Source organism: Perkinsus marinus (genome assembly GCF_000006405.1).
Source record: "Perkinsus marinus ATCC 50983 genomic scaffold scf_1104296934368, whole genome shotgun sequence".
NCBI lineage: Eukaryota > Perkinsozoa > Perkinsida > Perkinsidae > Perkinsus > Perkinsus marinus.
In genome coordinates this window covers 284,927-296,980 of record NW_003214825.1, presented here as the reverse complement: position 1 = coordinate 296,980, position 12,054 = coordinate 284,927, and the positions used below count along the sequence as shown (strand labels likewise).

The window sequence follows — 12,054 nt, the reverse complement described above, 5'->3', positions numbered from 1 at the left end:
TCTATTTCGTTTCTGTACACTTCTACTCGAGATAACATCTATAATTAGCTTTGGAAAGTCCCGAACGCAGCTGCGGAAAGCGAACTCATATTCCTCCAACACTGCGAACTGTTGAGCATTGCTATGGAGAAGGGCACCTCTGTTGAGCTCCTCCAGGATCTTCTTCTCAAGCTTCTGTTGGTGCCTGGTTGAGCTCTCACTGATTTGCAGACTCAAATCGGATCGGAGCACCTTCATGGCTTGTCCCACGTCCTGCAAGTGAGCGGAACTTTCCAACTACACTTTAAGACAAGTGTTGTCGTGATAAAAGAGGAAGTGGTGCTCAAGTAGTTCTCATGAGTTGTTGCTCATACACTGAACAGTTGCTCACCTGTTCAGTCTTAGTCTCGCTTTCTCTAACTATGTTGACAAGTTCCTCAACTTGCTGTTGCACATGACGACTCAGTTTCACTTCAGTTGCTTGTCTCTCCTGGACCTCTCTGTCCAAGTTCTGAATCAGTGTGGGGGGAGGAAAATATGCACATCTTCAACTACATGTGTTGCCGACATTATAGAAAATTTGAGGAAATTTCGGGAAAATCGGTACATTTCACACCAGAATCTGGTGACCAGATTCGTGCATCAACTCCTCGAATGAGCAAGGAATTTCCTGAGCTCAGCTGAGGAGAGTAAACATAAATTTCAAGACTGTTCTGAGGTTCAGAACAGGCTCAGGATCTCAGCTATATTGATGGTCAACTGCATGACGCCTTGTATCATCAATGTAGTTCAGATTCTAACGGCTTAAGTTCAATTTTTTGCTGAATTTAACGACACGCCAAACAAACTGACCTTGAAGAGCCTCTCAAGCTGTCCACTTAGGTTTTGGTACTGCATGGAAAGTTCTGCTATACTATTCTCGATCTCGGGAGAAGCAGACAAGGTTTGACGCGACGCTTGCTGAAATCAGCAGTCAATAAGTTGAAACAACATAGAGTAGAGTCCACAACTATCGAATCTTAGCTTTAGCTTGAAGTTATTTGATGATTTTGTGAATACGATTGTAAATAGAATCTCTAGATTGCATTAACCATAGCCTTGAGTTGCCTAGTCGTCAAGAGTAGTTCGTACTTGGCCAGCAGCCCAGGATCGATTCAAGGGGCTCTGATCGTTTTCTGTGCTCGGAAAGGATGCGACATAACGCGATCTGCTGGGGGAATATGAGCTTCTATGTGATCCTGAATGAATCGTGTTCAAAGGTAATTGTGAACGTACTCATTGTTGTGGTTCTCTTCAAAGAAGGAGAACTCCCATGGATGTAATCCGTATCGGCTCGCATTGGAAAGCTCAACACTGAGTGCGACAAGACTGATTTCTCTAATCGCGCGAAGGCCCACGTCTAATTACAGTGTGGGAGAATATACACATGCACAATTACTATACGAAGATTCTGAGGAAATTTTGAGAAATTATCGTACCCTAATGTGTTTGCCATGCTTGCATCTACGTGGAATTTTCACCAGCACTTGAGCGAATCGGAAAGGTAGAGCCGAAACGACGGCGTTTGGTAGTCAACTACTGAACTTAGAACCTATATAGAGTTGACAGTAATACAGCAATGCAATACATAGGAATAAATGCGATCATGAATGCTCCAACAACAGTCATGAAGTGATGAACAGCAGTGGTATGGCTCAGTTAACTCCCTCTGAAATGCAATTCAGAATAATTCTTTTCTCGGGTAGTACTGAAATGGGAATTCTTGTGGGAATTTCTGCATTTCTTGCTTAGGAAGAGCGTGGCTTCTCCGCGGTTGAAACCGTGCCAGAGAGTTGTCTTTCGGCGAAGCCTGGTTTGGGAAAGCGATTGACACAATCGCTGCCGGCACAAGAAGAGAATCTGAGTCCTTCAAGATGCCAAGCTAGTCACACAAGCCAGACTGTCTTGACAACCTGGAGTAGTGTATGTGTTAAGCGTGATATTTTTTTTAACCGAGGTCTCCGATGTAGGTCCTAGGGGCACTCCAGGTAGCAAGCTTCAGTGGCTTACGACAGAAGCTTACTATCCTGAGTGTCCTTAGTGTACCTTGCGTGTCATCCTCCGCAGTGCCCAGATGGCACTCGTGAGTCGACACGCGCCCTGCCACAACTCGGAGGCTAGAGGTTTCATTTCGGGAGAAACATGCTTGGCCAGTCTGGATGCACTTACTTGTTCACAGCCACTGAAGCTGCGTTTTCCAATGCGTGAGACGATGACTAATAATCATCGTAATCCATGTTCCTACTGGAAAACATATGCTGATATTATCAGCCGTACTCCTTGCCACTGGCGTGGTCGAGTGACACTTTCTTTTATAGCGAGTAATACGTGGTACATAGCCGCACCTGCCCTAGTCACAAAAGAACCAGCTACATCTAGATGTCGATACTTAACTGATTAAAGTCTACTTAGGTGTTGCAGTGAGATAGACATATCATTCGTGTATTCGAAAATTCACAACATGCAAACATTCTTAGCGGAGCGAAGCAAGTGCGCACAAAAGCCATCTTTGCACGTCTCATCCCCTACGTTGGATTTGACTCGATAACTCTGCTTGTAGCAACATTGAGATTCACTAGCTCCAGTGTAGGTTATCGTGAGCTCATGCTGAAGTTATGGACGTAAGGCAACTCGCAGTAACTGCCTACGGAAGGCAGTAGGACACTCGTGAAAGGTGCTTTCACGTGCGACCTGTTCCGCCGCTATAGTTACATTAGAAGGGTCATGAGTGGAATAAGAAGAGTTGAGTGTATGATAACATCTCACACTTCTTCAGGGCATTTATGTTGGTCAACGAATCTGACCTTGGTTTGCTGCTTGAATGTGTGTGATATCTGTTACGGGTTGAGTTGTGGAAGTACTGCGTTATGACTATCGCTTCTCGAGTGGATGCTAGGTCCTAAGGTAGAGATCAGTCATGAATGAGACGATGCGGCGAGGTTACGAATAAGACCGAAATAGGCTTATGTTTTTTGAGGAGTAGTGTGCGGATATATATTCGACTGGATGAAACTTGGCGCCTTAGTTGCTCACGTGCATTACTCCAACTACAACAACGAGAACAATGTGAGCACTCTCAAGAACTATTATTGTGCTTCATTAAACCCTGCGACTAAGTCGCTGATAAGTAGATGTTTGGCAAGTAACGAACTGTTCGCGCATGTCGAAGATACAAGTGCAGTTACAGTTAATTTCGTGTGAAATATGAGCTGAATGTTACTACTGGTATGAATCCGATCATGGTCCTGCTCACTGTGCAGTGCACAGTCTATATTTTAATTCGATTTGGTGGTTGTTTTCCATCGTATCCGTCACGTTACGGCTTGCGTTGTGACCAAGGGCAGTACTTTGCACTCTAGCTTTTCGAGCTAATGCAATGCTCAGCTCATTGCCTTACCTCAACACGCTGTTTTACCGAGATGCGCTCATAGTATCCCAAACCTTCGTTACAGCGGTGTTAGTTATCTGTGCACTGCTTACTACGAGGTTTTTGGGACGGATCAAAAATGAAGTTATCTACTCTAGGATACTTGGGGATGCAGAAGAAGGTGACCTTACGATCGAGGTGACTAGGGTCAGCAGCTGTACTTTTGTCGCCGTGTACCATTACTGTCAGGGCCTTCCTGTGCCGACAGAGGACAGTAGTCGTTCATCTACTCCAGCAGACTATGCCCGTCTTGGAATTCTGAGCGTCCTGTCGCTATGCATATTAATTGTTTGGTATTGGTCCGTTGTCATCTCTATTGGATCGAGCTCCAAACAACTACTGTAAGTTCAATGGACCGATGTTCGTCACGAAAAACTCATCTGGCTTCAAGCATTGCTAGATCTCGCCCTAGACTCCCTGTGATTAATGCTTTCATCGGCGAAATTGTTTCGTGAAGGTGGTCTCAGCTCTCTACGTTAAAATTTCTATCTGAAGCGCATCACTAGACTAACGTTCCTCAATGAAGTAGTCAAAGAATGAGGCATCCTCAGGCATAGCGGCCCCATTCGTTAGATAGACTTCTGAATGGCGCATTACACTGGCATAGCGGCCCCGCTCGCGTAACATATCCCTGAATGATATAATTCGCTGGCATAGCGGCCCATTCGCCCAATAGATTCTCGAATCGTATAGTCTATTGTCATATTCACCCATTCGCCAAAAAGATTCCTGAATGGCGCATTTCACTGGCATAGCGGCCCCATTTACCGCGACCTTAGTTATCGTCAAGTGTCATGAACAAGAGTCATTGTTCATGTCTCTACACTCATAGCGGTACAACTCGTGTATTATGATGATATAGTGCCGAGCTTATATAGGCTGAGGAGACAAGCGAAGAAAGAGGCATTGTTCATGTCTCTACACTCATAGCGGTACAACTCGTGTATTATGATGATATAGTGCCGAGCTTATATAGGCTGAGGAGACAAGCGAAGAAAGAGTCATGGTCTTAGGTTATGTCTAGGAGGCATGCTTCTTATTCACCTCCTTATAGCGATAATACCTAAGGTTTTACAACTAGGTGAAGGTTGGCTGACGGCTTTGGAGAGCCTATTGAAGTGGCAGACGGCGCTTGCAGCATGGTGAGCATTAGCGGAGATCGACTCCTCACTTATAGTGCAGTTACATCATACAATTGCCTACAATGTGGACCTACCATAGCCAAGTTTTCCTCAGTACGACTCTTGGGGCGATACCGATAGTGAGTGTATAGCAGCTACTCGAACGTTCGAGTGTTTTCAGTGAGTGTGAGTTTTCAGTTCTTCGCGACTAAATTCAGAATGGGCAACTTCATGCAAATCACTAGATGCTTATTTGCCTCCTTTCTTATAGCTGGGGTATTAACTCAGAGCTTATTACATGATTGTCATTCTGATGGGTTGCCAGGTGATGGCCTATGGCTTGCAGCGTTCCTGTATTGCGATATTCGCAACAGTCGATCATGGTATTGGAGTTGTACTTGGAGGAACTCCGGTGAGCATCTGACTATCGAACTCCATCGAAAATCGTGACTCTGCTGCGACGTTTATTTCGCATTCGGTTGAAACTTTATAACAAGTAATGCATGGTACATAGCCACGCGCGTCTACTCAAAGGCGCCGGCTTCACGCCATCTGCTGCTGGGGACTCCCCATTGGGGAGGTTTTGGAGGGCTTTCTTCCTTCTTGGCCGCAGCCTCGACGGCTGCTTCACTGCTTCTTCCACAGAATATACAATAGTATAAATCGTCAAAGGGGGGTATTTTTTGCATTCGGAAACAGCGTAAATGCCTTGAGGGCTAGTGGATATGAATGAATCAGATTAAGCGAATATTCACGGAAATGTCTGCTGTGATAACACATTTTTCAATAGTGCATATGGAACAACAAAGGGAACCGTACATTATCGAGTTGCCGTTCTCTCAGGTAGCATGGCCGTCGAATTTCCAATGGTCGTCTCGGCTCACCAGGGCTCTCACACTGAGTCATCGTCCATGCGAACATGGAAGTACACGTGCACCTTGCCAGATATATCTTACTGCTGCTAAGAATCTTTCTAGTGAAGTCATCATCAATGTAAGACCTCCTCTTCGAAGGGAATTTTTCATTGTACATAAACAATAGATGAGCCCGGTTGAACATGATAGTTCCAGACCGGTAAGTTTGTCATGCATTTTTTTGACATGGGAAAACTTATTCGTCCGAGTAGCTTAATACATATCGATTCCTCTTCCCTTTCATGTAGTATGTGGCCAGTGTGGTTTTTATATCATTGATATATAGGAGGAAATTCCAGGATATTCTTTTTGGTTTCTGTACTGCTCGAATTCGTAAGTACAGTTCAGTAATTGGAGAAACAGCTGAGGAAAACGAGTGTATACCACAACACCGATACAGACATTCGCATATCACCTCGTGGCATTATATCTTGCCCTGCAGTGCCAGGAAGATGCGATATCTTAGTCTATGATTCATAGATCATCAGATCACTCGAATCATCAACATATTTTCTGGGCGTGTCGGATGATAATAATGAAATATCCAATAAAAATTTCCCTATATGTTGGCGTGAATCCATACGGCGTTTTTCACTTCTGACTAATCTGCAGTGCTCCGTGAGAATACTCTTCGAACTGGTTAGTAGTACTTCGGGGCTCAACAGTGGTCCAAGACGGAAATAAAATGAAGTCTATTCATATGTTCGGTAGCTCCCCAGCTGAGCTAGGTTATGCCCTATTTATTTTCTGTTTCATCTGCTGACTACTGTTCATACGAATCGCAGGCACACTTTCCTGCGGATGAGTCGAGGAAAGTCGTGTTCGTGTACCGAGAGAGCGGAGATCAGCGCAAACAAGAGGTTGTTCCTCAGCGCTTCACAGTAGGTTGGATCGTGGAAACACATTCATCGAATACCTCCGTTTTTGAAGTTTCTCTTGCTCCATGTCGCGCGCAGTGTCGCTTGGGTTAAACCGGTGTGTGAACAGCTTACTGTGTTTCATTGTTTGTTTGCCTTTACAGAGTGAGCGTTTACGAGTTCTCTAGCGCTGCGTTACAGTATCCCTGAAATGGTTTAGTGATGGTTGCTCTTAGGAGCTTCTAGATAGTCGTTGTTGCCATCAGTCACGTATCGTGCTCAGGTTCCTGGTGATTACTCGCGAGACGTTTATGCGGCCTACGTATACGGCTTGTCTCCAGGAGCTATCGTGGAATTCTGGATAAGCGCTGATGATGAAATCGTCAGTGATGTTAGAAGATTTCGGACGGTCCCACTGAGTGGTAGGTTTTCAATGTGAGCTGATCTCTTGCTTTCGACTGTACGCTATTTTACTCAACAATTAGTTAAGGAAATGTAGCTATATATAGAGGAGTTGATAGCAATACGTTAGCTATGGAACAAGGCTATGTAGCTGTATTGGGACAGTGTTTATGTCAACACGATAAGATCTCTCCATGATCGTTTTCGAACAGCTCGTGACAATCCATCATTACTCCTGAGCATCATTGAATTCCTTTCTCACCTTTCATTTGGAGGTCGCTAGGGAACACAGGAGGATCTATTTCCTCGTCGGAACTTCAGCTGTTCTTGGTCATCACGGAACCTTTAGTCGAAGTCGTCTCAGAGACGTTCATGCTCCTCGTTGCTCCATGTGATTTGGATATAGTCAGTGTGGGAGAATAAGCACATGGTCAATTATGTGTGTTGGTGGAAAATATGGGAGTTCTGGAGAACTCTCACTGGTTTCTGTACGCTATAGTGACCATATGATCCCCCAACACTGCATATACCTTACCAGGTTAGTGATAGTGTTAATAAAGCTATCATATTCAATTTGAATATGATAGCTTCAATTTGAATAATTCAAATATCAGGGTGAAACTCGACTTCGTTGATGAATTATGAGCTGCACACCTTGTATGCTAAGAATATGTGGAGGGGTGTAGTTGCGTCGATCGAGACTTTTGGATCCGTTCAAGAAAGAAGGCGCGAGTTCATGGCGAGCGAGTTTTTCCTTATCAGGAGAAGTGACTATCGCTGTTGGAGGTGACGCTGGTGCCAACGAATTGGGTCAGCAAGTGAGCGAACAGTTAACTAAATACGATCCATATGTCGCGGTAAGAAATGCGAAAAATGCGTCGCTCCGCCTTTTTTTCAGAAGATTTTTGTCAGGTTTTTGCCGGCGATGTGAGCTACGACAATTCGCTGATTGGGTGTGCTTGCATCTGGGATAAGTTTCTGTCGAATTGGGATAAAATACGTGTGAAACCGAAGGACCCGTTAAAAGGAGATGATGATGATGACGATCAAGGTTACATGATACCGTTAATCTTCACTACTGGCAACCATGACCTCGGCGTTAATGTAAGAGTTGACATACTGATATCGATATTCACTTCATCATTCGTATAGAGTCGATTCCGCTCCTCTGACAGCTGTGATCAAGCATATTTGTTTAAAACAAATTGTTTTTACGCTTACGTTGAGGGAATTCAGTACTCAAGCTCTGCTTGACGAAAAAATCATGGTGTTTTCTGCGACTCGATTGAGAAGAAATGTTCGTTATATTTATTGAGGTTTCACTCCGGTCCGACCGAATTGCCTAACGAATGCGAAGACACTGTATATATGAAGATCATGAATTCGTTTCATCTAGTGACAAACGAATTTTTTAATGTGTACGATGTGTTTTTTTTGTAGGCGAAGCCAAGAGACGTCCGATACAGCTCCCAAGATTGCGATATGTAAGTGATTTAGGCAGGCGTATTTGGCAAGTTTCGAATATTCAGGAACACTATGCGACGAATTCGACCGCTTTACTACGGCTATTTTGCATTTGAAGTGGTTAATGGACGAGTACCAGAGATATGCGACCGATCCAATAATCATGTGAGTTCTCGAGTCGATGAGTGTGACGTGCGGGTTCCTCGAATGAACTCAACAGTTGAAAACGATGACTCTCTAGCAATAGAGCATTGCCACTGACTGCATCGCTGAAGACTCCAGCTCCTAGGTACACGTCCTCGGTCACTCCACAGTCCTATGGGCACTCGATTCGGACTATGGTGAGCCAGCGTTGAATACAGCGCGATGGGTATCAGCACAACTTGACGGTATCGAAACTGCTCCTGGACGGCAAGCTCGGCATCTAGCGGTGTATCATGTGAGCTGCTGGGCGACCGAGGATCACTCGTCTGCTCGTCAGAACTTACCAGGAGCGTTTTTTTTCTTCGAAAAATAGTCCATAAATTCAGTATTTTGCGTCAACTTAGTAGTTTTGCGGGCTAAAATTCTAACAAGGTTAAGGTGAAGTAATGAGTGATCAAATACTGTAGTACGACGGCCATATTCGAAACCGTTACTCGTATATGATTGCGAGCGAGAAATTTACTCCCCAAAATCGTGTGAATTTCCTAGAAAACGGGTAAGAATTGTTGCCTGAGGATTTTGCATTCCCGATTGACGAGAACTCAAATCGATAATATAATCTGCCATTTTGTGTTAAGTCGACGACCGTAGTCGGATTTTGGATGTACCATAGTGCATGTGAGAATTCGAGATCCGACTATGGTATCGCTTGGCGGCTTTGTGATTGGTTACCTAGATTCAGGAGCCTTCTGACCTACAGCTCGGATCACATAGTGGCTACACTGTATTCCCCACCGTTGCATTAGGAGGCTCGAGAGTGGTCAAAATTTCTCTAGTATAAAAAACCATTCGAGTGAAATTTTTCGACTAAAATAAGAAATCTCAACCTGGAATAGATCATGGGGTGCTTCTCCTCTCATTCAGATGCCGATGTATCCGAGCCTATCGGATCCGGCTATATGGGCACAGGGCAGTCGACTGCGCGACATTTGGGAGAAGGAACTTTTTACCAAGTACGCAGTCTCTCCGCGAATGTTTCAATTATGTTCATTCGAGTATCTTCTCCACTATCACCTCATCGTGAGACAATCATTGAAATTCTCGCATGCGATTTGCGTGCGCATTTAGCATCGTGAACCATCCTCGGCGAGGACTCCTCCCATCATCTACTTGTCTTGGAGTATTTCATGGGTGTATTCACGCCTCGTTTGTCAGAATCAACATTACGGTGGCGTTCGAGCATCATGTGCATGCGTTCAAGCGTTCACTCCCATTGAGAAACGGCAAAGTCGGGGAAGCCGAGGGATTCAGCACCGTGTAAGGCTGGTATAATCGTTTCATTGCCAGAATTGGTCCGTCATGGTTTTCATATTCTATATGCGTATTTATCGTATCAGATTCGTGGGTGATGGAAAATGGGGAGTGTCTCCCAATGACAGCCCGCCTGAAGACGCTCTTGCTCGGGAAGATGAACGTTTTGCAAAGCTAGGTAGGTTCCTTCGTATTTTCATGCACAAATGCTTGATGTACTCCTCGGTGGTTGGTATAATGCATAGAACTATATCGGAGTCCCCGCATCACATGATGAACGTAGTTCCGGAGCATGAGCATTATAACCACGCTCTACGACACGGATAATGTGCAGAGGCGTAGTTTTAGCATTATGCTAAAACTTCGCCTCTTCACATCATGCTTATATCATGTACATAGTGCAGTACAATGCATTTATAGTTGTGATTCGTAATACCATCAACGGCGTTGATTCAACGCATGTTAGTACACTAGTGCTACAGCAAAGTGTTCTGATTCAATAACGACCTCGAGGAGGTCCAGCCACATAGGTAGGCGGAGTTTATGCACTGCGACCTAGGAGGGTAAGAGTCGAAGGCTATGACGAGGTATATGGCAGTTGTAGGGATTCCCTACCACATAGAGAATCCTTCTACAGTCTTATCCATATGGTTGATCTTTGAATATCTCATCAAGGCATCACATATGAGCGTAATTCATAGCTTACGCATTGTAAGATGACACGCGAAGATATCTTTGCTCACAGCAATGGAGAAGCTGCTGCTGAACGTCTTCGAATAGAATAGGATCAGAAGAGATGAATAGATGCTTCCATAGCAGAAGTGTTGGTTTACTATGTATCGTACAATTTATTGTATGTTGCAATGTGAACAAGAATCGATTAATCTGACGGCGATTCTACGATTTCGACTCCACGATCCCGGCTCCCCTCCATCAGGTACATTCAATCACGTTTGGATAGCGAAGATCGATCTCAGCTCATCGAAGGGTGGTATTACACTCATCGCTGTTGACGATCACGGCGCTGAGGTGGATTCAGTCGCCGTCTGATTTTTTCCCAATCATTCTTCCAATGCAAATATGTTATATTATCAACATCTGTATCCTTGTTATGCTACCTGGGATAGTTTTTTGTTCGCGTTATAAAGATATAGACTGAAGCCATTCTCCAACAAATCCATTTTGCGTTGCGTCTTGCTCAATAGTTATCATTCAGATGCCAAGGAGGGACGTTACAGCGAAATGCTGTGCTTCTCTTGTAAATGGGACCCCAGCTCTGATCCACGGTGTCAATACAAATTATTTGCGTTGAGCTTGCTTTTCTCGTCATTCTCGCCTCTCATCTGTTGTTATTTCTCCCTCAGTTAGTACGTGTGGTATACCCGATATAGTTTGCCAGTTGTAGCTATAGTGTCCGGTATATACTATAGACCGTACACTTGACACTATATACTATATAGTGTTAGGTTTTTTGTGAGCTGGTTGCTAGTCCACATTAGCTGAAGTTGTGTGAATCACACCGTGTGATTTCACGTGGGCAATGTGCGGTCCAGCGTAGAGTACGGAGTCCTGTTAACGTGTGGCCATGCTACACTGTTAGTATGCTATCATCTCGTTACGGATCCACACGTGTTATGGCTGTTGTAATACACAGCCATAGCTATGTAGCGGTGGACTTTCCGAGATATATAGCTTCGCGTTCCACCATATCGGCCACTAAATCATTGGCTCCCCTCCAGTGACCATTAAACACCACATTATACAACAGTAAATATGCTATAAATACAACCGCTTGTAGATTATTAACTAGATAGACTGCAGGTAGAAAGTGATTATCCCAATTCCCAGAGCCTCATCGAAATTCAATCGCTGTGATTTGGGGCATTACCGTAGTAATGTCCGATATGAAAGGCGTGAAGCCGGCTGGAGCCTCCTCGATTTCGGTGGAGCCTTTGTCAGAACGAGGGTGGAGCGACCCTGCCGCAGTCACAGCAACCATCGTACGTCGGTTCGAGCGAGCCTAACTCAGACAGGCTGGCGTACGATAATATGTGCGGTCACTGGGGTACTCGCACGACGCTCGTCACTTCTGAACGGTCCTCTCGGACGGGAGAACAGCCTCGTTTTGATGGTAGCGTGAACGACCTGTCACTATCGCTCGCTCCCGAGCTCTAGCAACAAACCTGCAGGAGAACTAACCCGCTGATCGAACGAACTGTGGCCTGTCGCCTCAGGCTTCGCGTATTGCATCAGCTTCACAGCATCCGGAACCATGTCGCCCTGCTTCTCAATGTGTCGTGCAGCAGCAGCTATTTGCAGTAATACTGCAAATAGTTACTATAATAACTATAATAAGCATAGTTTGCGCTCACCTCGAAGCTCAACACTCGAGGGCC

At 44.8% G+C, this 12,054-nt stretch overlaps 1 protein-coding gene across 1 annotated transcript; it reads left to right on the top strand.

The window, feature by feature from the left end:
- Nucleotides 1-4,769: 4,769 nt before the first annotated feature.
- Nucleotides 4,770-10,708, top strand: Pmar_PMAR022614 (conserved hypothetical protein; the record flags this gene model as incomplete). The annotated part of the gene is made up of 14 exons (XM_002784922.1): nucleotides 4,770-4,842; nucleotides 4,892-4,978; nucleotides 5,410-5,559; nucleotides 6,266-6,361; nucleotides 6,621-6,759; nucleotides 7,502-7,596; nucleotides 7,652-7,843; nucleotides 8,180-8,223; nucleotides 8,269-8,368; nucleotides 8,493-8,642; nucleotides 9,272-9,360; nucleotides 9,563-9,664; nucleotides 9,745-9,836; nucleotides 10,596-10,708. The coding sequence occupies exons 1-14, from the start codon at nucleotides 4,786-4,788 to the stop codon at nucleotides 10,706-10,708; spliced, it is 1,506 nt and encodes a 501-aa protein (XP_002784968.1). The 5' UTR covers nucleotides 4,770-4,785.
- Nucleotides 10,709-12,054: the final 1,346 nt, after the last annotated feature.